This window comes from Nyctereutes procyonoides, unplaced genomic scaffold, assembly GCF_905146905.1.
Source record: "Nyctereutes procyonoides isolate TBG_1078 unplaced genomic scaffold, NYPRO_anot_genome, whole genome shotgun sequence".
NCBI lineage: Eukaryota > Metazoa > Chordata > Mammalia > Carnivora > Canidae > Nyctereutes > Nyctereutes procyonoides.
The window spans coordinates 15,084,227-15,108,813 of NW_026575120.1; the positions used below are offsets into that span (position 1 = coordinate 15,084,227).

Consider the following 24,587-nt stretch of genomic DNA (forward strand, 5'->3'; position numbering starts at 1 on the left):
CTCCATTTACAAAGTATAAGCAAATCATTTTTTGGGGCAAAAAAATAGACTACCTGTTCCACAGCAGGACCCAGAGAATGTTAAGCTATTCTCCCAACACTGTGCATATTCTTTTTTTCCTGAGAGAGAGAAAGAGAGTGTGCAAGCAGTGGGAGGGGCAGAGAAAGAATCTTAAGCAGGCTCCATGCCTAGAGCTTAATCTAACAATTTTACCACCCTGAAATCATGACCTGAGCTGAAATCAAGAGTCTGATCCTTAACCAACCAAGCCACCACACTGCATATTCTGCTACTCATAGAACTTTAGAACACAGCAGCAGTGGACAACATTTTGGTCAAGATCACATCATTGGTGATTTAGTAATTCCATCTGACCTTCCCTAACTGTTCCTAATATAATGTGGTATGTGGTATTCTTACTTTTACTTTCTTATTTGAGGCTTATCTGTATACTCTTATTTTTTTATAGACTCTTGCTGTATTGTAAAACTTCATTCCATCTATCTTGTCAAGGAAGGACTATCATGAATCCCAAAATTAAGGGTTATAATTTAGCAGTATTTACAATGCCAGTTAGGTACCAAACAAGTTTGGCGATACATTTTTGGAAGATTTTTATTTAAAATATGTTGATGAGGTGCCTGGGTAGCTCAGTCAGTTGAGTGTCTGGCTCTTGGTTTCAGCTTATGGTTTCAGCTCAGATCATGACCTCAGGGTCCTGGGATTGAGCCCCATGCCAGGCTCTGTGTTCAGCATGGAATCTGCATGGGATTCTCACTCTCCCTCTCCCTCTGCACCTCACACCCTGCACATCTCTCTCTCTCTCTCTCAAGTAAATAAATAAATCTTTTAAAAAAATGTATCCCACATTCAGTGGCAAAGTTGTTGAATAAGCAAAATATTTTTAAATGTCAGCATTGTAAGTCATCTATTCATTGATTTTAAATATATTGATTACTTTCATATAGAAAATAAACTGTATAGAACACATACTTATGAGCGCATTGTGGTAATAACTGTTTTTTCCTTTGTAGCCTATCTATGCAAACAGATTTCCAGTACCAACTTATGCAGCCAAGCAGCCTCAGCAGTTCCCCTCAAGGTCTGAAGTGAATTCACTTAGATTACTTAACCAGAATAAAACCCAGGGTTAATGTCTTAAGATTTACTCTTGTATTTAATTTAGCACAAGGTATTTATTGCCAGTAGTTTAGATAGAACACAATTTTTAGAAAAGCTTTTAAGAACTCTTTGTTAGTTTTGTCATATGAGTGCGGTGTCAACATGCAATTTTAAAGAAGCCTGAGCAAGATAAGCAAATGGTGCTGCAGCCTTTGAATGTACCTAAGATTCAAAAGTAAGGGCCTTTAAAATACCCAGCATTGGCAAACCAGATGGGTTAGTCCTATTAGGAATAGCTAGAAAAGCTAGACAATGTAAGAAAAAATGTGTTTGAAAGCATGAGAGAACTACCAAGGAAGTGAGGAGGAAGTGTGGGGCCCAGGAAAAGAAGGCAGTCCAGAGGTAATCCCAGCTTTCGGGAGACACTTTTCTGTCCTGGACATGTCTGCCAATTCTGAATGTGAGAACTGAGAGGACAGGAAGCTGAGGAGAGCTTGTAACAGATTCACAGGTCTGAGGGAACAGAAACTGGAGCCCAGGCAAGGAAAAGGTACCCTGGCGATCATCCCAGGCTTTGTGTTGGGACCCAGTGGTAAGGGTAAACTAGATCCTCAATTTATTTCTACAATTTTTTATGTTTGGTTCCCCTGTCAAAAGAGCAGACCTACAAGAAAAGAATATGTGACTAAAACAAGAAAAGCCATATACCATAGAAACATACTCAGAGGGTAATCAGTGAGTACCATTATCAGACACAGACTTTAAAATGACTGTAATGATTATGTCACGGAATTAGTAGTTAAGTTTGAGAATTTCAGCACGGAACTATAAATTCTAATAAGAGAATCATGTGGCAGTTCTAAAACTGAACTGAAACACAGTTCACAGTTTCTGAACTGAAACTGAAAAACTGTGGCAGTTCTAAAACTGAAAAACACAAGCACTGAAATCTTTCAGTTCTCAATGGCTGGGCTTAAAATCAGCAAGTAGGATCACTGGCTATGCTATTTTGCAATATATAAAATGCATCTTACCCCTCCCACCCCTAAAAGTCCTTCAAATTACAATTGTATCACAACACTGAGGAGTGTCCTCTTGGTATAATCTTTAATATGTAATCAGAGTGCACTGAAATCCAGCTGCTCATCAAGAGAGGGATAAATTATGAGACAGATATTCACCAGGTAATATTCTGGTGTGCTACTGGAGTAGAGGAATACTAGAATTGGATGCAGAGGGTGAGGAAGAATATAGAGGTTAAGGATAGGTATAGAAGTTATATCAGGTTTAATTCTCAGAGTGGATGTTATATTTTGAATTGAGTTGGAATTTCAGCTTTATTTATGTAAACAGGGAGCTAGTGACCTCACTTGTCTTTTACAATTTATCTTTTTAATTTCATTTGCTATTCCTTTTACAAATGTATAAATCAGAACTGTCATACAATATTTTTGATTATAGAATAGCATTACTTTATGTAGTAAATCCATTTTAGACTCTTGATTGCATCCTTTAACCATGCATATAAGATGAATAATAATCTCCGAATACAGTGTACTCTTAAGAATTGTCAGCAAAAAAACAAAAACAAAACAAAACAAAACAAAACAAAAAAGAATTGTCAGCAGTGTTAAGGATGCTGTTGTTGGGCTTGTAATGATGTAGTATTATTTTATTCAGTTGAAACACATGATTAACTGTCTTTTTTCCCCTCACAGGCCACCTCCACCACAACCAAAAGTATCATCTCAGGGAAATTTAATTCCTGCTCGTCCTGCACCTGCACCTCCTTTATATAGTTCCCTCACTTGAATTTTTTTTTTTTTTTTTTTTTTACCTTTACTTTTGCAGACATCTTCAGGGAACTGAGCTAATCTTTTTTTCTTGATATTTTCTTGAAAATCCTTTCTTCCTGCTGCAACTATGTTATGAATGAAAATTTTGTTATGAATGAAAACAAAATACCATAAAACAAACTTTACTAACACAAAAAAACAGAAATTGAGTAGTGGGAATTGAGAAATATAAGATATGCAATAAAGCCAGGGAAATTAGAATAACATTTCCATTACCATTACTGAATAAATCTTATTCAGTCATTCTGTGAAGTTAATGCACCGAACATGGATTATGTTATTTTAAACATGGTATTGTAATGATTCTTAAGTCTTTTCATTAAGTACTTAAATGTAATTCTGAAATTTGACCTTAGTTGCCATTAATGTAGTTTCTGGTTGAACATGTGATAATCTAATACCTTAAAAACTAATTAGCTGTCAGTAATATCTAATATTTTTCATCTTGCACGGACTTATTAATCATCATATGCTAGAATCTTGTCTATCTCATTCACTACACAAATAAAGGAATATTGTCTTCAGAAGAATGCGCAAAACCCACAATTTAGATATCATGATCTTATTTTGAATGTACAAAGTATACGAAAAGTGTATGTGTGTATTCACACACAGTTTTGTCTTCCATTTTTATGATCATTCTATGGATAAATGATTCTATGGATTCTAGGGATAATAGAGTCTATGGATCTATCTATGGATAATGAATATTAGAAAAATTAATTTAATAATAGAATCTCTATTATGAATCATGTTAAAGCATGGCATTCTTTTACAATAGCATTATTTTAAATAAATTAAACTTTAAGGTACGGAGTATTTAATAGAACTAATCAGATATGCTGTTGATACATGGCTGTAATAAAGCAGGAGCTTTTATAATATCTTCAATCAAATTGAGATATCATAAAACCACTTGAGAATTTCATGAGCACTTTAAGTTTAAAATCTGAAACTTCAAAGCTTGCTATTAATATAATTTAGAATGTTTACATTTACTGAAGTGTGCTGGATCATGTCTCCATTGACACTAATGTTTTCAAAGAAATTAGCCTGGAGAAAAGAAGTTAGAAAAAGTTTTTCTTAGATAAATGCAAAAAAGCTAGTGAGGTGTGTAGGAGTTACTGTTCCAGCTGTGTAAAAAATGAATTTTTACTTTGGAAAAAAATGATATGGATGGTAAAATTTTAAACACTCAAAAAATTTTCGTAACCTTTCATAATAGAATTTAATAATAGGTTTATTAATTGAATTTCATTAGTTTTTCAAGAAATCTTGGTTTGTGTATATATACATATACAAATATAACATTTGCAATAAATAAAAGACTTGAAATTCTGTTTTGTGTTGCCCAGTAACTTCCTAAATATCCAGCTATTTATAACCTTATTAATTTAAACATCATACTAATTTTAGATAAAACTACTAGTTAAACTTTTGCAGATATTATCTCACTAATTTTCAGGCTTCTGCTAAATTGTACACAGTAGTGTTTTTGTTATTAAAGGAAAACAGATTATTTTTGAAGAAGACAGGTCTTTCAGTTCTTTGAAGAATACATTGACAATCTGGTATATATTAAAGATTATATATAGGATGTGGGTGGAGGGCCAAGCAGTCCATATAAAGGACGATATAGAAAAATAGGGGAAAATTTGTACTTCACTGTGTGCATTGTCTGGAGTTTAGAAGAGAACTCACCTTTCCTGTCTATAGGATTCTATAGGAACTATTTATTCTACAATAGTAAAACAGTTTTATCACTGTAGATAACTGATAGCAGTGCAAAGTAATTCTTATCCATAGACATGAAAATTCTGCAAGCAAAGGTTCAGCTGACATCCCACCCTGTTTTGCCTCCAATAGCACATTTATTTTGATATTCCTGATTTTTGGATTCTCCTTTGAACTGGCTATAATACCTCACCACTTTCCTCATTCCTGAATTAAACACAATCTTTAATGTTTGTTTATTTAAAAAAAGGTATAAACAATCCCAAATGAAGATTCTTCATTTCAGTTTAAATCTCCAAATGAATTCATATAAGACTAAAATATTTGTTTTTCTCATATATATAGTCTCAATTTTTGCAACTGTAATTCATATCACTGAAATGTTGGTAATATTTAACTATATAACTTAAAATTTTTCTCAGAGTTAGATAAATCCTTGGATTTTTGAATATTTAGAAAGTGTTTCTAAAAGACTGATCAGCCTGAACTTTTACTTTTATATATATTTTTCACATGTTTTATAAGATTTTCACTTAGGTTTGTCCTTGGTTTATTCTGGATAGCTGTTAAAAATTGTAACATGTCTTGGCCATAGATGTCACTTCAAAATTTTCAAATATTAAAGGGCTTCTTTGCCATCTGCTAAAGACATTTTAATAAGTAAATTATCTGTAACTTTGATATCACTGTTTGACTATATGTTCACAAATTACCTTGTTCAGGATATTGCATTTTCCATTTCTCTCAAGCAGATGCCTGGGTCTCTAACCATATAGTCAAGCACAGTCCAGGTTTTCTAAGCACAAGTCAGATTTTATTAAATTCCATAGATGTTTACTGAAACTCTACGGTCTTACAGGTATCACTAGGCACTGTGATATAGAAGTTCTGGATGGGACATCTACTGTTATGGAGAGAATGTTATACATAAGAATAATAATATAAAGTCTGCTCTCTTAAAGATTTAAACAGAAAAGGTTGAAGAGAAACAATAAATAAACCAGGATTTCATTCAAAATACTTAACACTAATTAAAGGTACTTAATTAACTCTGATTGTTTTTCTAATTCTGAAGCAAGATGAAACCAGCTTTTGGCTCAACTACTCCCTAGAAGCAGTGTTAGTCTAGAAGTGGCTGTTCTGTTGGGATACAAGCTGCGTGTAGATTTTTGCCTTGTTTTTGCTCATGCGAATCCTTTATCGGCTTATGGTCCTGTTGAAACACTGTACCTATGCATGGGTAAAACCGCGTCTCAATTGTTAGTTTAGATGTGGTGATTCCCTGTGAGCTTTTCTGTGTTCCCAACTAGCCTTTTAGTTGGTGTGTCTGTCTTTCTGTTAATTACTATGATTGATTAATTTTATCTTTGGGATTTCAAAAGAATCAAAAGATAGTGAGTACAGGTGGAGACGAGGTGAGGCTGAGCTGGAAGAAGCCCTTTCCTCCCAGGGACTCAGGCAATGTTTTTTTTCAGGAAAGACCAGGCGCCTCAGTGGCCGAAGTAATTGAGGCAGGAGAAGATAGGTAGCAGCCTGGGCTCGAGATTTAAATTTTTCCACTGGAACATACATACTGGGACTCTGGGTAACAATCTTCTCCATCTCATTCATTATACGAACAAGTGAATATTCGCTGTGCTGATAAGTTTCTGAACGAGAGAATGGTACCTGAATTCTAGCCAAGGGCTTGTGAAGAACCATCCGGATCACACAGGGCACCTGAGCAGTGGGTATGAGCAGAAAGGACAGCGGACTCTCGGAAGATAGCAAGATCGACTCACTTTTCCTTTTCTTGGAATCTTTTTTGCACATCTGGCTAATTTTTTTTTTTTTTTGATTTTGGAAACCCAGCTTCAGTAAATAGTGCGTGCATACAGTTTTAAATTAATAAACTTTGCACGTTCGTCTTTCAAAACATCTGGAAGCATTTGCTACAAAACAGCCTACAATAAAGGCGTCAGTTCTTTGAGGTCCATCACCACGAAGCTAGCGAACACATGGGGGGGGGCCCTCAGGCCCGCCTGGATACACCCCCCCCCCCCCCGGGAGCTGCCGGCTCTCGGGTAGGCCACGCGGGACTCAAGCAAGCTAGAGATCAGGCGGGAGCATCCCGTGAGCCACTCACGTCAGCGGCGCTGCCTCCGCGGCGTGCCCCTGTGCGCCACGGCCTCGCGAGATTGCCGGCCCGCGTGTGCTTGCGGGTGCGAGCCAGGTGAGCGCACCCTGCGGGCGTCGTTCACTAGCCACGCTGTCCCCGCCCTCGGCGCGAGCCTGGGCGCCGCGGCCTCGCGAGATCACCGCCCCGCAAAGCGCGTGCGGCTGGGCTGCGGCCACTGCGCGCCTCGAACGCTCCCAACCGCCGCCTGCGCCTCAGTCCATTCTCGGAGCCCAAGAAGCCACACCATGCTCCGTCTATTGCTGCTACTTGCTGGGCTCGGCGACTTGCTGGCATTGGGAGCCGGTAAGGCCGCGGAGACCCTGTTAACGCTGGTAGGGGCAGAGGAAGGTTTTCCTTTTCCTTCTTTGAAGGAGTACCTGCTTCAGTCACAGGGCGGCCCCAGCTCCGCTACAGTCTCCCTGGGGCCCGGAAGCCCGGCCTCGCCTCGGAGGGGGAGGGGGAGGGGGAGGGGGAGGGCGCGTGGGGATGGGTGAGTGAGTCCCTAGAGGGAAGGTGATTGCGGTGAGCTCCAGGACAGACCTGCTTCTCTCTGAATCGAGGAGTGGGTAGCCTTCCTTGTGGGCTTTCCATGCACTTCACAAAAGTGTCTCGACGTTTCTCGCTCTCGGAAGCACTCCAGTATCTTCTTGACCTCCACCCAACATCTGAACGGAAAGAAGACAAAAGCCACACTCTCCTCGCCATTCGTTCCAACGTGACTTATCTGGCATTCCTACGGGAATCCTTTGTCCTGCAGTGGGGGGGGGGGGGAGTACAAGGAAGCCTCAGAATTTAAAAATATAATAGGGGTGGTTTAGAGGCAAAGCGACATTTTAGATACACTGTTCTGAATCTGACCATCCTGTGACAGTGGCAGCACGTGGAGTGTGTTCTTTCTCCATCTGTTTGGAGGTACCACAATTTAATTTAGCCAGTTCTTTCTATTAATGGGCTTTTGGGTTGTTAAGTCTTTTTGCTTTGTTACATGCTGTATTAGTGACCTTGAGCTGCTGTAACAAAATACCTTCAACTGGGTGGCTTAAACAGCAGAAATGTGTTTTCTGGCAGTTCTGCAGACAGCACGTCTGAGCCCAGGATGCCTCAGGGTAGGGGTCTGATGGGGTCAGGGGTTTCTTCCTGGCTAAGAGACCATTGCTTTCTTGCTGAGGCCACTCCAGTGGCCTCTTCTTTGTGTGTGGAGACAGCAAGCTCTCTGGTGTTTCTTCTTAGAGTGGTGCTAATCCCATCCTGAGAGAGCCACCTTCACCGCCATCCCTAGTCCTAATGACCTCTCAAAGGTACCACTTCTAAATATCATCACGGGGTTAGGACTTCAGCATGAAATTTTGTAGGGACACAGATCTTCGCCATAACACTATTTTAATGCAGTGGTTTGCAGACTTTTTGGAAATTTTTCTTTACACATTACCAATTACAGAAATTCTCAAAGAGCTTTTGCTTGTGTTTTGTTTCTGTTATTATTTGTCATATTGGATGTTAACATAGAAATTTAAGATTTTTTATTCATTTAAAAATGACAGTAACAGATCTGTTACCTGTTAACATAAGTCAACACATTTAAAAATTAAAAACTATTTTCTCAAAAAGTGTAGAACACTGGCACAATTTTAGATTTTTGTAAATCTCTTTAAAGTCCAGCTTAATAGATGGCAGCTAGATTCTCATATCTATTTCTGCATTGGATCTGTTGCTATGTTTTCTTTGAAGTATATGAAGAAAATCCAGCTTATATAGTTGGAAAAGGGAGGAGGTTTTGTTGTTGTTGTTGTTTGTTTGTTTGTAAGATTTAATTTATTTCACAGAATGAGAGCACACAAGTAGGCAGAGTGGTAGCCAGAGGGAGAGGGAGAAACAGGCTCCCTGTTGAGCAGAGAGCTCGATGTGAAGCTGGATTCTGGGGTTCCCAGGATCATGACCTGAGCCAAAGACAGGTGCTTAACTGAGTAAGCCATCCAGGCGCCCCAGGGGAGGAGTATTTTAATAGTCTTTTCAGATAATTACCAGTATTCTTTGAATACTGCATCAATACTTGACAAGGGGTAAAAGTTAGTTGCAATATGGAGTCTAAGACATATCAATGACCTTTTCAAAATGTGCTGTTTTAAGAATTCCTGGAATCTTGAACTTTGAATCTTTTACTCATGAGTTGTTTTTAATAAAGTGCCTTTGTTTTTGAATTTTAAATTGTAGTAAAATACACATAAAATAAAATTTATCATCTTAATTATTTTTTAAGAAATAAATAAGCTATATTTCTTAGAGTGTTTTAGGTTCATAGCAAAATGAAGAGGAAGGTAAGAGATTTCCCATACACCCCATCCCCACACATGCACAGCCTCTGGGTTTGATAATCCACACATTTGTTACATTTGATACATTTGTTAAAATCAGTGATCCCACAGTGACACATGATTATCACCCAGAGTCCATAGTTTACCTTAGGATTCCTTCTGCCTCTGTACATTCTTTGGACAAATGTATCATGACATGTATCCACTATTATAGTGTATAGAGTAATGTCAGTGCCCTAAAAATCCTCTTGCTCACCCTATTCATCCCTCCGTCTGGCCTAACTCCCAACAACTCTGACTTTTTTCTGTCTCTTTAGTTTTGCCTTTCCCAGAATTCTGTGTAGGTGGAATCATTCATTATGTAGCCTATTCAGATTGGCTTCTTATACTCAGAAATATACATTTAAGGTTCCTACATGTCTTTTCATGCCTTGATATCTTACTTGACTTTTAGAGTTCCTTGTACATTTTGGGTGAACAGTCTTTTATCAGATATACCTTTAGAAGGTATTTTCTGCTAGTCTGAGGCTCGTGACTTGTCTTCTTATTCTCTTGACATTGTCTTTTGCAGGACAGAAGTTTATAATTTTGTTTTTTCATGCATTATGTTTTATCTAAAAAATTGTCACCATACCTAATGATAATTTGCATTAGGTCTATGATCCATTTTGAGTTGATTTTTGTGAAATGTGTAAAGTCTGTGTCAGATTTTTTTTTTTTTTTTAGCATGTGGGAATTATCCTAATGCCATTTGTTGAAAGGACCATCTGCTCCATTGTATTGCCTTTGCTCTTTTATCAAAAATCAGTTGACTATATTTATGTAGATTTTTGGGGGGGCTCTTTATTCTGTTTGATTGATCTGTTTGTTCTTTCACCGATACCACACTTTCTTGATTACTGTAGCTTTATAGGAAGTCATTTAGTCAGTGGCAGTCTTCAATTTATTCTTTTCCTTCAGTATTGAATTTGCTAATCTGCGTCTTCATATAAACTTTAGAATAAATGAGTTAATGGGATTCTGATTAACTAATTCAATTGTCTTGAATCTATAAAGCCAAGTTGAGAAGAGCTGACATTTTGACAGTATTGAGTTGTACTCTCTCTGAACATAGACTAAGCTAAGTATTTCATTTATTTCTGGATGCTCATATAAATGACATTGTGTTTTAAATTTCAAACTCTACTTGTTCATTCATTGCTGCTGTGCAGGAAAGTGACTGACTTTCATTTATTAACTTTGTTTCTTTCAATCTTGCTGTCTTAACCATTTTTTTAAAATTTTTTTTTCAATTTTTATTTATTTATGATAGTCACAGAGAGAGAGGGGGAGAGGCAGAGACACAGGCAGAGGGAGAAGCAGGCTCCACGCACCGGGAGCCCGATGCGGGACTCGATCCCGGGTCTCCAGGATCGCGCCCCGGGCCAAAGGCAGGCGCCAAACCGCTGCGCCACCCAGGGATCCCCTGTCTTAACCATTTTTAAGCATACATACAGGTCAGTAGCGTTAAGTATATACACATTATTGCGTAATCTATCTCCAGAGCCTTTTTATCTTGCAAAATGGAAGTGCTATACCCTTTATACAACAGCTTACAAATTGTGATAAAATACACGTAACCTAAAGCTTACCGTTTTAACTTTTTTCACTGATTTTTATAGTTTATTGCTCTTTAAGTAAAAACTAATTGAGGAAAATATCTATATTCAGCTTCTTTATTTTTGTAGATGTTTTTCTAGCTTTACCAGTGAGTTTTATACTTTCATATGTTTTCGTGTTATTAATTAGTGTCCTTTTGTTTCAGCATGAAGAGCTCTCTTTAACATTTCTTATAAGGCAGATCTCCTCGTGGTGATGAACTCCTTTAATCTTTGTCTAGTCTGCTGTTGAACCTCTCTACTGAAATTTTCAGTTAATTTATTATATTTTTCAGCTCTATGATTTCAGCTTGGTACTCATTTTAACTATTTTTGAGTGTACAGTTTAATGGCATACAGTACATTCACTTGTGTAGCCATCATCACTATCCATCTCCAGAACTTTTTTCATCTTCCCAAGCTGAAACTCAGTACCCATTAAGCACTAACTCCTCATTCCCTTCTCCCTGTAGCTCATGGAAACTCATTCTACTTTACGTCTCTGTGGATTTGACCATACTAGGTGCCTCATATAACTGGAATTGTGGAGTAGTTTCCTTCTTGCGACTGGTTTATTTCACTTAGCATAACTCCCTCAATGTTCATCTATGTTGAGTAGATGTCAGAATTTTCTCCTTAAGGCCAAGTAATATTCTTTTGTGTGGAATATAAATGAATAAATATATATTTCATTTTGTTTATCCATCCATCTGTAGATGGATATTTGGGTCGCATCTTCTTTTGGGATATTATGAATAATGCTGCCCTGAACATATATGTACATGTACTCATTTGAGTCCCTGTTTTCAATTGTTTTGCATATATATTCTGCATATAAGTGAAATCGTATGATATTTGTCTTTCTTCATCTGACATATCACTTAGCATGATATGCTACCCTTTAGGTCCATCTATGTTGTCACAAGTGGCAAGATTTCATTCTTTTTTATTGCTGAGTAATGTTCCATTGTGTACATTTGTATATATATACCTCAGATTTTCTTTATCCATTCATTTATTGATGGACACTTTGGTTGCTTCCATATCTTAGCTATTATAAATTATGCTGCAGTAAACATAAGGGTGCATATATCTTTTTGAATTGGTGTTTTTGTTTTCTTTGGCTAAATATCCAGCAATGGAATTACTGCATCACATGATAGCTCTACTTTTCATTTTTTGAGAACCTCCATACTGTTTTCTGTAGTGGCTACACTAATTTACATTCCCACCAACAGTATATGAGGATTTTCTTTTCTCCACATCCTTGCCAGCACGGAGTATTTTTTGTCTTTTTTGATAACCGGTCTGATGGATATAAAGTGATATCTCATTGTAGTTTTGAGTTGCATTTCCCTGATGATTAAAGGCGTTAAACATCTTTTCTTGGGCCAGTTGGCCATCTGTATGTTTTCTTTGGAGTAATGTGTATTTAAGTCCTCTGCCCATTTCTTGATTGAGTTGTTCATTTGGGTTTTCTTTAGATATTAAGTTGTGTAAGTTCTTTATATATTTTGGATATTAACCCCTTATCAGATATATGATTTGCAAACATCTACTCCCATTCAGTAGGTTGCCTTTTCATTTTGTTGATGGTTTCCTTTGCTGCACAAGTTTTTTAGTTTTATGTAATCCCATTATTTATTTTTAGTTTATATGCCCTTCTCTGAAGAGACTAATCCAAAAAATATTGCCAAGATTGATATCAGAGAACTTACTGCCTATATTTTCTTGTAGGAGTTTAATGGTTTCAGGTTATATATTCAAGTTTTAATCCATTTTGAATTTATATCTGTATGTGATGTGAGGTAGTGGTCCAGTTTCATTCCAGAATTCCAGAATAATTTTCTCTTAGATGACATATTAGTGTTATTGTTATTATAACAGATTACCACAAATTTAGTGGCTTAATACAAATTTATTATCTTACAGTTTGTAAAGTGGGTCTCAGTTGAGCTAAAATCGGGGCCTTGGCCGTACTGTGTTCCTTCCATAGGCTGTAGTAGATCATCTTTGCCTTTCCTTTTTCAGATTCTAATGGCTGTTTGCATTCTTTGGCTGGGCCCCCTTCCTCTCAAATTCAAAGTTAGGAGCATTGGGCTGAGTTGTGTTCAGACTACCATCTTTCTAGTTCTTTCTTCTGCCCTATTCATCTTCTTTTAAGGACTCTTGTGATTAAATTAAGACCACATGGATAATCCAGGATAAATTCCCTGTTTTAAAGTCAGCTTATTGGCAACCCTAAATATACTTTACTGTGTAACCTGACATATTCACAGGTTCTGGGATTAGGGTATGGACATCTTGGAAAGCAATTATTATTCCACTTACCACAGATAATGAGATGTTAGAACTAAAAATGATAAATACCTAAGGCAGTATGGACGGTGAAGTTACATACATTGCTCTCATTGTCAAGAGAGAATGCAAACTTGCTCCTAGAATTCTCTGCTTATTGGGATAGAGAAAACACCTTTTTCTATCAGGAATTGCACGCAGGTGCCAGTGCTTGTGTTGCTTTCCTTTGCTTCAGACTATATTTGGAACATTGCAGTCATCGCCTGAGTAAACTTAAGACAACTCATTGCATTATTGCTTATCATCTGCACAACTTAAACAAAATAGGAAAATAGGAATCACTACTCTTGTATATTTCAGTTCTTTTTAGGATTGGACTACTTCTGGGTTTAGAAAGACTTGGTTTAATGTTTTGGTGATGGTGCATATGATATTCAGAGATTTCCATTTGGCCCTTCTTACTGTAATAATCCTCATTCTGTGGGTCAGGGAGACCAAGTGGGGATTCCACAAGATATTGATTATATTTGTTTCCACATGCTGTTCCATAATTGGGCATATTATGATAGGAAGAATTCACAGACCCATGGGAAACTCCGATTTGACCCTAAATTTGAGGTATCACCAGTCATCTTGTAAGCATGCATCTTTTCCTGAAGTGAACCACAGTTATATTTTAAGTCCTTAAAAATTAGCTTAGAGCAAGTATTTATTATTCCATACAAGGTCTGAGTAATTGGGTTTTGATTTTGTAGATCCAATATGAAGATTTTTCTTTTTTAAAAGATTTTATTTATTTATTCATGAGAGACATAGAGACATATGCAGAGAGAGGAGCAGGTTCCTGCGGGAAGCCAGATGTGGGACTTGATCCTGGGACCCCAGGATCACAACCTGAGCTGAAAGCAGATGAAAATTTTTCTTTTAGTTGGCTATTTCGTCCTACTTAGACTTGCTGCTAAGACTGAGATTTTTGATCTTAGAGCTTTGTAATTATGTAATACTCCTCTGATTTCATACTTTTGTTTTGGTAAAATCACTGAAAAATCTGATTTGGTTTATTTTCTGGATGCATTTGTGTAAATTCTTCTCAATTTGGAATATCTATAGGGTTTTACATAATAAATTTGTTATTTAGGCAATAATAGTGATTCCTCATTGTGAATAATTAGAAAATGTAGTATCTTACTACTTCTTCCCACATCCTTTTCGCCCCTTAATTATATGACTGGTTATTTTATTTTATTTTATTTATTTTAATTTTTATTTATTTATGAGAGAGAGAGAGAGAGAGAGAGAGAGAGAGAGGCAGAGACACAGGCAGAGGGAGAAGCAGGCTCCATTTACCAGGAGCCCGACATGGGATTCGATCCCGGGTCTCCAGAATCGCGCCCTGGGCCAAAGGCAGGTGCTAAACTGCTGCGCCACCCAGGGATCCCATGACTGGTTATTTTAAATCTTAGTTCTTCTATACTGTTATGCAATTGAATAATATGTTTGTATTTCTAGCACTTGATTTTCAACTTTAATCACAATTCTTTTTGGACCACATTGCAATAAATTTAAGGAAATCAGTATGCATATATGGTATTCCTCTTTATACTGCCTGACATTATTATATGTGTTGTTATGTCTATATCATTTGCTCTCTACTAAATAAATATAATTCTCATGGTTGTTTTAGCCTTATTATATATTTATTTAATACCTACTACTAATCTTTTACTTTAACTCTATTGATATCTTCATTTGGAGAAGTTTCTCTGGCTTTGGTGACAGGCACGTTGAGCTAGTTTCCTTAAGATTTTGCTTGTGAATACATCTCTTTTGCCTCTATTTGAATGAAAATTTTGCTGGGTATGAAGTTTTAGGGCCCCCATTTTCTTTTCTATAGGAATGTGTAGAAGCATATGGGAATATCCATATACTTAACACTCTAAAACCACTCTGCATATAATTAATCTTTCAAGTATCAGCTTTCTATTAAAGTTTCTATACATAAGCATAGATGCATATGGAAATAGCTATATGCTTTTCATTGGGACTACACTGTATGTAAACCATCATTCAAGTAGTATCTTTTTCATTGATGTATATGTGTTTGTAAATGTATGTGTAAAAGCATGTGGGGATAGACCTATTCTTACTTGAATGAAATGCATGGAGTATAATGTGTTTCATGTAACACCTTCTTTCATTAAGATACTAGTGTTTGTAAACATGTGTTAGGAGCATGGAAAGAGCCCTGTGCTTATCTCATTGAAACTACACTGTGTATAATACATTGTTCAAGTAATATTTTCTTTCATTAATATCTATATGTTTGTAAATGGATATGTAGAAGCATAAGGGAAGAGCCTTGTGTTTCACACTAAAACTACACTGTGTATAAACCATCATTCAAGTGACATCTTCTTTAATTAATATAAACCCAGTAACCCCCTAGCCCTCTAACCGTAATCTCTAATGCCAATCTTAACTGTTAACCCCTAACCCTAACTCTAAATCCTAACCCTAGCCTTAACCCCTAAACTTACCCTAAAATCTAACCCTAATCCTAACCTTCACTCTAACATTAACCCCAACCCATAAACCTAACCTTAAATTGAACCTTCTTGAGAGTTCTCTAAATAGGGTACCAGGTACATACCCTCATCCTGGCCCCAACCTTAATCCTAAACCTAACATTGGCTATAAGCCCTAACCTTAACCCAACATCTGAGAAGAAGAAGTAACAAGGAAATGTTACTCATCCATAAAAAAGAGAACAAAATCTTGTCATTAACAATAACATGGATGGAGCTAGAGAGTAAGTAGTATGCTGACTGAAATAAATCTGTCAGAGAAAGATGAATAATGTATGATTTCACTCATGTGGAATTTAAAAAACAAAGCAAATGAGCAAAATGGGGGAAAAGAGAGGCAAACCCAAGAAACAGATCTTTTCTGAGGATGGTTACCAGAAGGGAGGGAGGTGGGGGGGACGGGGGCATGTGTTAAATAGGTGATGGGGATTAAGGAGTCCATACTTGCTGCAATGAGCCCTGGGTGTTGATTGGAAGTATTGAATCCCTCTTTTGTACACCTGAGGCTAATGTTAACATGTATGGTAACTAACTTGAACTTAAATAAAAACTTATAGAAATAAAGACATTGTTCTTCAGTTTTTTGATGTTGGATAATGTAAAAATTCTCAAGCTTGCCTGCTTTACTGCCTAATGCCCACTATGATTTTCTTTTTCTTTCTTTTTTCTCATGAGCCTGTAGGATTCTTTATCTTAAATACCCAATAACTTTAATAGAATATGTCTGTTTTAATTATTATCATTTATTCCTGAATTCGGTGTACTTTCTAGTCCATGGTTTCAAATCTTTTATTTCAGGAAAATTTTCTTGAAATATATCTTTGATTATTTTTTGATCTGTTCTGTTTTCCTCAGGAGCAGCAAATTCTGTGTAAGTTTAATACTATGCCCCTGTCCCCATGTGCAGTTCTTTTTTTGGGCTTTCATAACTATCTTGTCTGTTTTTAAAGTAAGTGTTTTCAAGATTTTTGTAGGAGTACATAGTGATGACTCATATGTACATAAGTGAGTTCTACAAAAGAACTTGAACAAATACTTAGTCACATATAAGACATGTTTACTGCCTTTTTTCTTTCTTCAGGTTCTCAAAGTTCTTTTCTACAAATTGTAGTTCCAGAAAAAATCCAAGCAAATACAAGTGGTAATTCAGAAGTAGAAAATGTAAGCAATATTTTTCACAATATCATATGAAATTTTTATTTTAATAAATAGCAATTAAATATATCAACCCCATTATAGAATGAATATAAGTATGCAATATTACTACTGATATTGAATTTAAAGTTTTTATAGTAAAAGCAAATATGTAGATCAGAATGTTGTGTTTTGTCTAACATTTGTCATTGCTTATGGTAAGAGTTTTAAAAGTTCAAATAAAAAATGATGTAGAAGATAATTCTTATCTGAGTAATATCTAGATGATTCAGATGAAGAGAATAATTTTTCCCAAAATGGTTAAGGACAATCTCTTTTTAAAAAATATTTTAATTTTAAGTGTAGTTGACACACAATGTTACATTAGTTTTGGATGTACAACATAGTAATTCAACATCTCTATAAATGATGCTATGCTCACCACAAGTATAACTACTATCTGTCACCATACAACACTATTGCAATATCATTGGCCATATTCCCTTCCTATACCTTTTATTTTCATGACTTATTCCATAAAAATGAAAGCCTCTATCTTCTACTCCCCTTCAAGCAGTTTGCTCATCCCTTAAACCCTCTTCCCTCTGGCAACCATTAGTCTGTTCTTTGTATTTACAGGTCCAGTTCCGCTTTTTGTTTGTTTATTCACTTGTTTTTTAGATTCCTCATATGAGTGAAATCATATGGTCTCTGCCTTTGTAAGCCTGATTTATTTCACTTAGCATAATGCCCTCACAGTCTATGCATGTTGTCACAAATGACAAGATTTCATCCTATATTCTAGGATGTGTGAGTGTGTGTGTACAGCACATTTTCTTTACCTATTCATTTATCAATGGACACTTACATTGCTTCCATATCTTGGCTACTATAAATAGTCCTGCAGTCAACATAAGGTACATACATCTTTTTGAATTCTTGTTTTCGTTCTCTTTATTTAATTCCAGTATAATTAACATGCAGTGCTATATTAGCTTCAAGTATACAATATAGTGATTCTCATTGCTCATCATGGTAAGTATACTCTTAATCAACTCTTCCTGTTTCACCTACCCTCCCATCCACCTCCTCTCTGGAAATCAGTGGTTTGTTCTCTGTATTTAAGGGTCTGCTTTTTGTTTGTCTCTTTTTCTTTGTTTTGTTTCTTTAATTCCATATATGAATGAAATCATATAGTATTTGTCTTTCTCTGAGTTATTTCACTTTGCCTTATACCTTCTACATCCATTCATGTTATTGCAAATTACAAGACTTCATTCTTTTTTTTATGGCTGAGTAATGTTCTATTGTGTATATGTATCACATCATCTTTATCCATTCATCTATCGATGGGCACTTGGGTTCCTTCCATATCTTGGCTACTACAAATAATGCTGCAACAAATATAGGGGCATATATATTTTTTCAAATTAGTGTTTTCGTATTCTTTGGATAAATACCTAGTAGTGAAATTACTGGATCATATGGTTATTCCATTCTTAATTTTTTGAGGAAACCTCCATACTGTTTTCCACAGTGGCTGTACAAGTTTGCATTCTTACCAACAGTGCATGGGGTTCTTTTTTTCTACCTACTTGCGAACACTTGTTGTTTCTTGTGTTTTTTATTTTAGCCATTCTGACTGGTCTGAGCTGGTATCTCATTGTGGTTTTGATTTGCATTTTCTGATGGTGAGTGATGTTGAGCATCTTTTCATGCAACTGTTGTCCATCTGTATGTCTTCTTTGGAGAGATGTGTGTTCATGTCTAGTGCCTGTTTTTAAATTGGATTATTTGAGTTTTTTTGGTGTTGTGTTAAGTTCTTTATACATTTTGGATATTAACCCCTTATTGGATATACCATTTGCAAATATCTCCTCCCACTTGATGGGTTGTCTATTTGTTTTGTTGATTGTTCCTTTTGCTGGGCAGAAGCTTTTTATTTTGTTATAGTCCCACTAGTTTAATTTTGCTTTTGTTTCTTTTGCCAGAGGAGACCTATATAGAAAAATGTTTCTATAGTTGATGTCAAAGAGACTAGTGCCTGTGTTTTCTTCTAGAAGTTTTATGTATTCAGGTCTCATCGTATTTAGGTCTTTAATCCATTTTGAGTCTATTTTTGTATATGGTGTAAGATAGTGGTCGAGTCTCATTTTTTGCATATGGCTGTCCAGTTTTCTTAGCACCAATGTTGAAGAGACTGTCTTTTTTGCATTGCATATTCTTTCCTGCTTGTGAAAGATTAATTGACCCTACAGTTGTAGGCTTATTTCTGTGCTCTCTATTCTGTTCTGTTGATCTATGTGTGTATATTTGTGCCAGTACTATGCTATTTTAATTACTACAGCTTTGTAGTAGAGTTTAAAAACTGGGATTGTGATGCCTCCAGCTTTCCTTTTCTTTTTCAAGATTGCTGTGGCTATTCAGAGTCTTTTGTGGTTCTATACAAATTTTAGGATTATTTGTTCTAGTACTGTGAAAAAAAATGCTGGTGTTGCATTAAATCTATAGATTACTTTGGATAGTAATATTAACATTATAAAAAAAATTATCGATTCTCCCAATTCATGAGCATGGAGTATTGTTCCATTTGTCTCTATTATTTTAATTTTTTTCATCATTGCTTTATAGTTTTCGGAGTACAGGTCTTTCACCTCTTTAGTTAAGTTTATATTTCTATATATTTTATTATTTAGTTATAATTGTAAATGGGATTGTTTTCTTAATTTCTCCTTCTGCTACTTTATTATTAGTGTTTAGAAATGCAACAGATTTCTGTACTTTGATTTTGTATCCTGCAACTCTACTGAATTCATTTATCTATTCTAGTAGTATTTTGATATATTTTGATAGTCTTTAGGGTTTTCTCTCTATGGTATCATGTCATCTGCAAATAAAGTTTTACTTATTTCTTATCAATTTTAATTCCTTTTATTCCTTTTCCTTTTCTTATTGCTGTGGCTAGGACCTCCAGTACTATGTTGAATAAAAGTAGTAAGAGTGGACATCCTGGTCTTGTTTCTGAACTTAGTTGGGGGAAAAGCTCTCAATTTTTCATCATTGAGTATGATGTTAGCTGTTGATGTTTAATTTTTCATTATTATGTTGAGGCATGTTCCCTGTAAACCTTCTGTGTTGGGGGTTTTATTATGAATGACTGTTGTACTTTGTCAAATACATTTTTTTGCATTTATTTAAACGATGATATAGTATTTATCCTATTTTCAATGTGATATACTATGTTGGTGGATTTGGAATATTAAACCACCCTTGTAACCCAGAAATAAATTCCACTTGATTGTAATGAGTGATTTTTTTAAATGTATTGTTGGATTTGTCTTGCTAATATTTTGTTGAGGATTTTTATATGTATGTTCATCAGAGATATTGGCCTGTAGTTTTCTTTTTTTGTAGTGACTTTTTCTGGTATTGTTATTAGGGTAGTGCTGGCCCCAGAATGAATTTGGAACATTTCCTTCCTCTTTACTTTTTGGAGTAGTTTCAGAAGAATAGCTATTAACTTTAAATGTTTGCTAGAATTCACCTGTGAAGTCATCTGGTCCTGGAATTTTATTTGTTGGGAGATTTTTGATTACTGATTTGGTTGTTTTTAGAAATGTATCCATTTCATGAATAAATAAATAAAATCTTTAAAAAAAATTATTCATTCCTTCTAAGTTGTCCAATTCATTGGCATAAAATTTTTCATTAATATTTTTCTGTATCTCGGTGGTGTTGGTTGTTATTTCTCCTCTTTCATTTCTGATTTTGTTTATTTCAGTGTTCCTTTTTTTTGATTCTGGCTAAAGGTTTATCAATTTTGTTTATGTTTTTAAAGAACTAGCTCCTGGTTTCACTGATCTGTTTGTTGTTTTTTAAATTTCTATTTCATTTATTTCTGCTCTAATCTCTATTATTTCCTTCCTTCTGTTATTTTGGGGCCTATTGTCAAACAATAAGAGAATCGTTCTTTTTCTAGCTCCTTTAGATATAAAGTTAGGTTGTTAATTGGAAATTTTTCTTACTTCTTGAGGTAGGCCTGTATTGCTAAAATCTTTCCTCTTTGAACAGTTTTTGCTGCATTCCAAAGATTTTGGACTGCTGTGTTTTCATTTTCATTTGTCTCCATATATTTTTTTAATTTCCCCTTTGATTTATTGGTTGATCCATTCATTGCTTAGTAGTATGTTGTTTAACCTCCACGTATTTATGTTCTTTCTAAATTTTTTCTTGCAGTTGATTTCTAGTTTCATAGCATTGTGGTGAGAAATGATGCATGATATGATATCACTCTTTTTGAAATTGTTGAAACCTATTTTATAGCCTAACATGATCTTTTCTGTAGAATATTCCAATTGTACTTAAAAGGATTGTGTATTCTTTTCTCTCTCTCTTTTTTTTTTTTTAAAGATTTTATTTATTTATTCATGAGAGACACAGAGAGGCAGAGACACAGGCAGAAGGAGAAGCAGGCTCCACACAGGGAACCCGATATGGGACTCGATCCCGGGATGGGAATCATGCCCTGAGCCAAAGGCAGACGCTCAACCACTGAGCCACCCAGGTGTCCCTTCTTCTCCTTTTTGGATGGAACATTCTGAATATATCTGTTACTTCCATCTTGTCCTATGTGTCATTCAAAGCCACTGTTTCCTTATTGATTTTGTGTTTGGGTGATATATCAATTGATGCAAATGTTTTTTTTTTATTTTTAATTTTTTAAAAGATTTTATTTATTTTTTCATGAGAGACACACAAAGAGAGGCAGAGACATAGGCAGAGGGAGAAGCGGGCTCCCTGTAGGGAGCCCAATGCGAAACTCGATCCCAGGACCCTGGGATCAGGACCTGAGCCGAAGGCAGACCCTCAACCAGTGAGCCACCTAGGTGCCCCACAATTGGAGTGTTAAAGTACCCTACTATTACTGTATTATTATTATTATTGATTTCTTTCTTAATGTATGTTAATAGTTGCTTTATGTAAGCATTTGGATACTCCCATGTTTGGTAACTAAATATTTACAATTGTCACATCTCCTTGTTGGACTGTTCATTTTATTATTATGTAGTGTCCTTTGTCTCTTGTTACAGTCTTTGTTTTAAAATCTATTTTGTCTGCTATAATTATTGCTGCCCTAGCTTTCTTTTCACTTATATTTGCATGATAAATGTTTTCCCATCCCTTCACTTTGAATCTGCATGTGTCTTTACATGTGAAATGAGTGTCTTATAGGCAGTATATACATCTTGCCTTTTAATCCATTCTGTTACCCTGTGCCTTTTGATTGGAGTTCATTTACATTCAAAGTAATTATTGATAGTTATGTACTTGATGCCATTTTGTGTCTTGTTTTCTAGATTTTTTTGTAATTCTTCTCTGTTCTGTTCTTCTCTTTCTCTCTTCTCTTGTTTGATGGCTGTCTTTAGTGAAATGCTTGGATTTCTATTTTTTGCATATCTATTATAAATATTTGATGTGTTGTTGTTATCATTAGGTTCATATATAACATCCTATATTTATTGGAGTTCTGTATTAAGTTGATAGTTGCTTGAGTTTGAACACATGAAAGCACAGAATTTTTTTATTCCTTCCCCCCACATTTTAGGTATATGATGTTATAATTTACATCTTTTTATGTTATGAATCTTTTTTTTAATTTTGAGTCTTTTGACTGGTTTTACTGCTTTTGTGTTTTAATCTTCTCATTGGTTTTAAAAGTGATCGATCTACTACTTTTATTATGTTTATATGTACCTGTGAAATTTTTTTCTTTCCTACTTTTCCTACTCTTGCTTTTGTTTTTGCTTTTTGTTAAGATTGTATTTATTTATTCATGATAGATACACAGAGAGAAAGAGAGAGGCAGAGACATAAGCAGAGGGAGAAGCAGGCTCCATGCAGGAAGCCCAATTCAGGACTCGATCCCGGGACTCTGGGCTCACCAAAGGCAGTTGTTTAACCACTGAGCCACCTGTGCGTCTCCTTACTCTTGCTTTTGGTCTTTTCCTTACCAGGCAAAGTATTTTCTTTACCATTTCTTTTAAGGCTGATTTAGTCGTGATGGATTCCTTTAACATTTGTTCCTCTGGGAAACTCTTGGTCTCTCCTTCTGTGTGATATCCTTGATGGATAGACTATTCTTGGCTGCAGATTTTCTTCCTTTTAACATTTTGAATATATCATGCCAGTCTCTTTCAGCCTGCAGTTTCTGGTGATAAGTCTGTTGTTAGCCTTATGAGATTTCCCTTGTTATGTAACTGTTTTTTTATTTGTGTTACATGTGTCCTAATGTTGTGATTGAGACGTGTTTGCCTTTGGTCCACTTGTCTGTAATGGCTGTCTTTGCTTTTTGTGGGCAATGTTTGGTCCCTGTGTTATTAAGGGGCCAGTCTAGGTCCTCCTTGGACTTGAATTGAGTCAGACCAGATGTTTGTCAGAACTGCAGTCTCCATGCCCTGCAGGGTGCTGTCCCTGTGTTGTCCCCAGATAAATTTGCTTTGATGGGCAGGGCCTGCAGTCAGATGAGATGTTTACCCCCAGTCTGTTTGTTGGAGTTGCAGGGACCCCAAACTACCAGGCTCTCTCTCTGCTGCCCCTTTTGGGGTTTTTGTGGGTTGGCAGGGCTGACAGTCACAGATCCTGGAAGGCTTATCTTTTTCTGTGTTTTGGTATTTGTGTCATTTTGGTTGTAATATATCTTAAATAAGTTTTCTTTTTTGCGATGCTCTAATTCTTGATTTTTATATATTCTCTTTGGCTGGATAAAATACTCAGGTTCAGTAACTTAGTGATATTACAACTTACTGTTATCCATGTTTTAACTTGAGGATAGTAATGGTAGAGTCAAAAACAATACCAAATTTTGTTCAAGAATCTTCTATTTAAAAATACAGGAAGCAGGTGATACATTTTAAGAAAACAGTTAAATATCTTTTGTGCCTGATAGGATAAGCTTTGCTGATACATAGGATACCTTATTATCCCAAAGATGCTACCTAAAGGGACATTATAGCATAGCACGTGGTCTCTAATTACAGAAGAACTTAAAATTCAATTATATATAGATTTCTAATCCTTTATAAATCCTTAGGTTAGGCTTATTTTTGTGGAAATAGTAAGAATGGATTATATAATAAATACATATATATATATGTAATAAATACATGTTATAATTTTTGATATACTGTTGCAAATTTTAAATCACATAGTCGGAGACATTTTCATCAAGACATTTTAGAGATTGGAGGAATTTATTGATGTAAAATTGTTTTGCTGCTATTACATTGATCTTCATCTCAGTTGTTCTGGATTCTCTAGGAACAGATATCCTATGTTATTACAACAGATGAGAAGCCATACACTATACACCTTAAGCAAAGGTAATATTTTATTCATTTAGTTTTGTATTTAATTTTATTGATATGTTTTTACTTATAATAAAAATGGAGTGTTAAAAATAATTTAGTTGTTAGTAAACATTTTAGTTGTTTCAGATAAACAGATGCTTTCCTGTGAATTACTTAAATTTTTGGTTCTAATGCCTCAGTGGCCTTTTGTGAATAGAGGGGTTAGGAATAGAAAAAAATAAGAAGATTATAAGATTTTGTTGTTGAAAAAACTAGAAGGACCTAGATAATCAGGGCAGAATGTTGGAATAAGAAGTTTTAAGTCTATAAGTATATCAGGGTTTGATCAGGAAGACAGGCCTGGACTAAGGAATTTAATATGGAATGAGATTATACACTTGTGAG

At 35.6% G+C, this 24,587-nt stretch overlaps 2 protein-coding genes across 2 annotated transcripts in view; both read left to right on the top strand.

Annotated features, from left to right (window-relative positions):
* Positions 1-4,306, top strand: part of ADAM9 (ADAM metallopeptidase domain 9) — a 138,373-nt gene extending 134,067 nt beyond the window's left edge. The window contains exons 21-22 of the mRNA XM_055335390.1: positions 1,035-1,102; positions 2,841-4,306. Of these exons, the coding sequence (XP_055191365.1) occupies positions 1,035-1,102; positions 2,841-2,934 (162 nt within the window). The 3' untranslated portion in view covers positions 2,935-4,306. The remainder of the gene's footprint in view (positions 1-1,034; positions 1,103-2,840) is intronic.
* Positions 4,307-6,709: 2,403 nt separating this feature from the next.
* The window catches only part of ADAM32 (ADAM metallopeptidase domain 32), a 185,744-nt gene continuing 167,866 nt past the window's right edge, over positions 6,710-24,587 (top strand). The window contains exons 1-4 of the mRNA XM_055335462.1: positions 6,710-6,924; positions 6,956-7,173; positions 16,784-16,863; positions 24,154-24,215. Coding sequence (XP_055191437.1) covers positions 6,710-6,924; positions 6,956-7,173; positions 16,784-16,863; positions 24,154-24,215 — 575 coding nt within the window. The remainder of the gene's footprint in view (positions 6,925-6,955; positions 7,174-16,783; positions 16,864-24,153; positions 24,216-24,587) is intronic.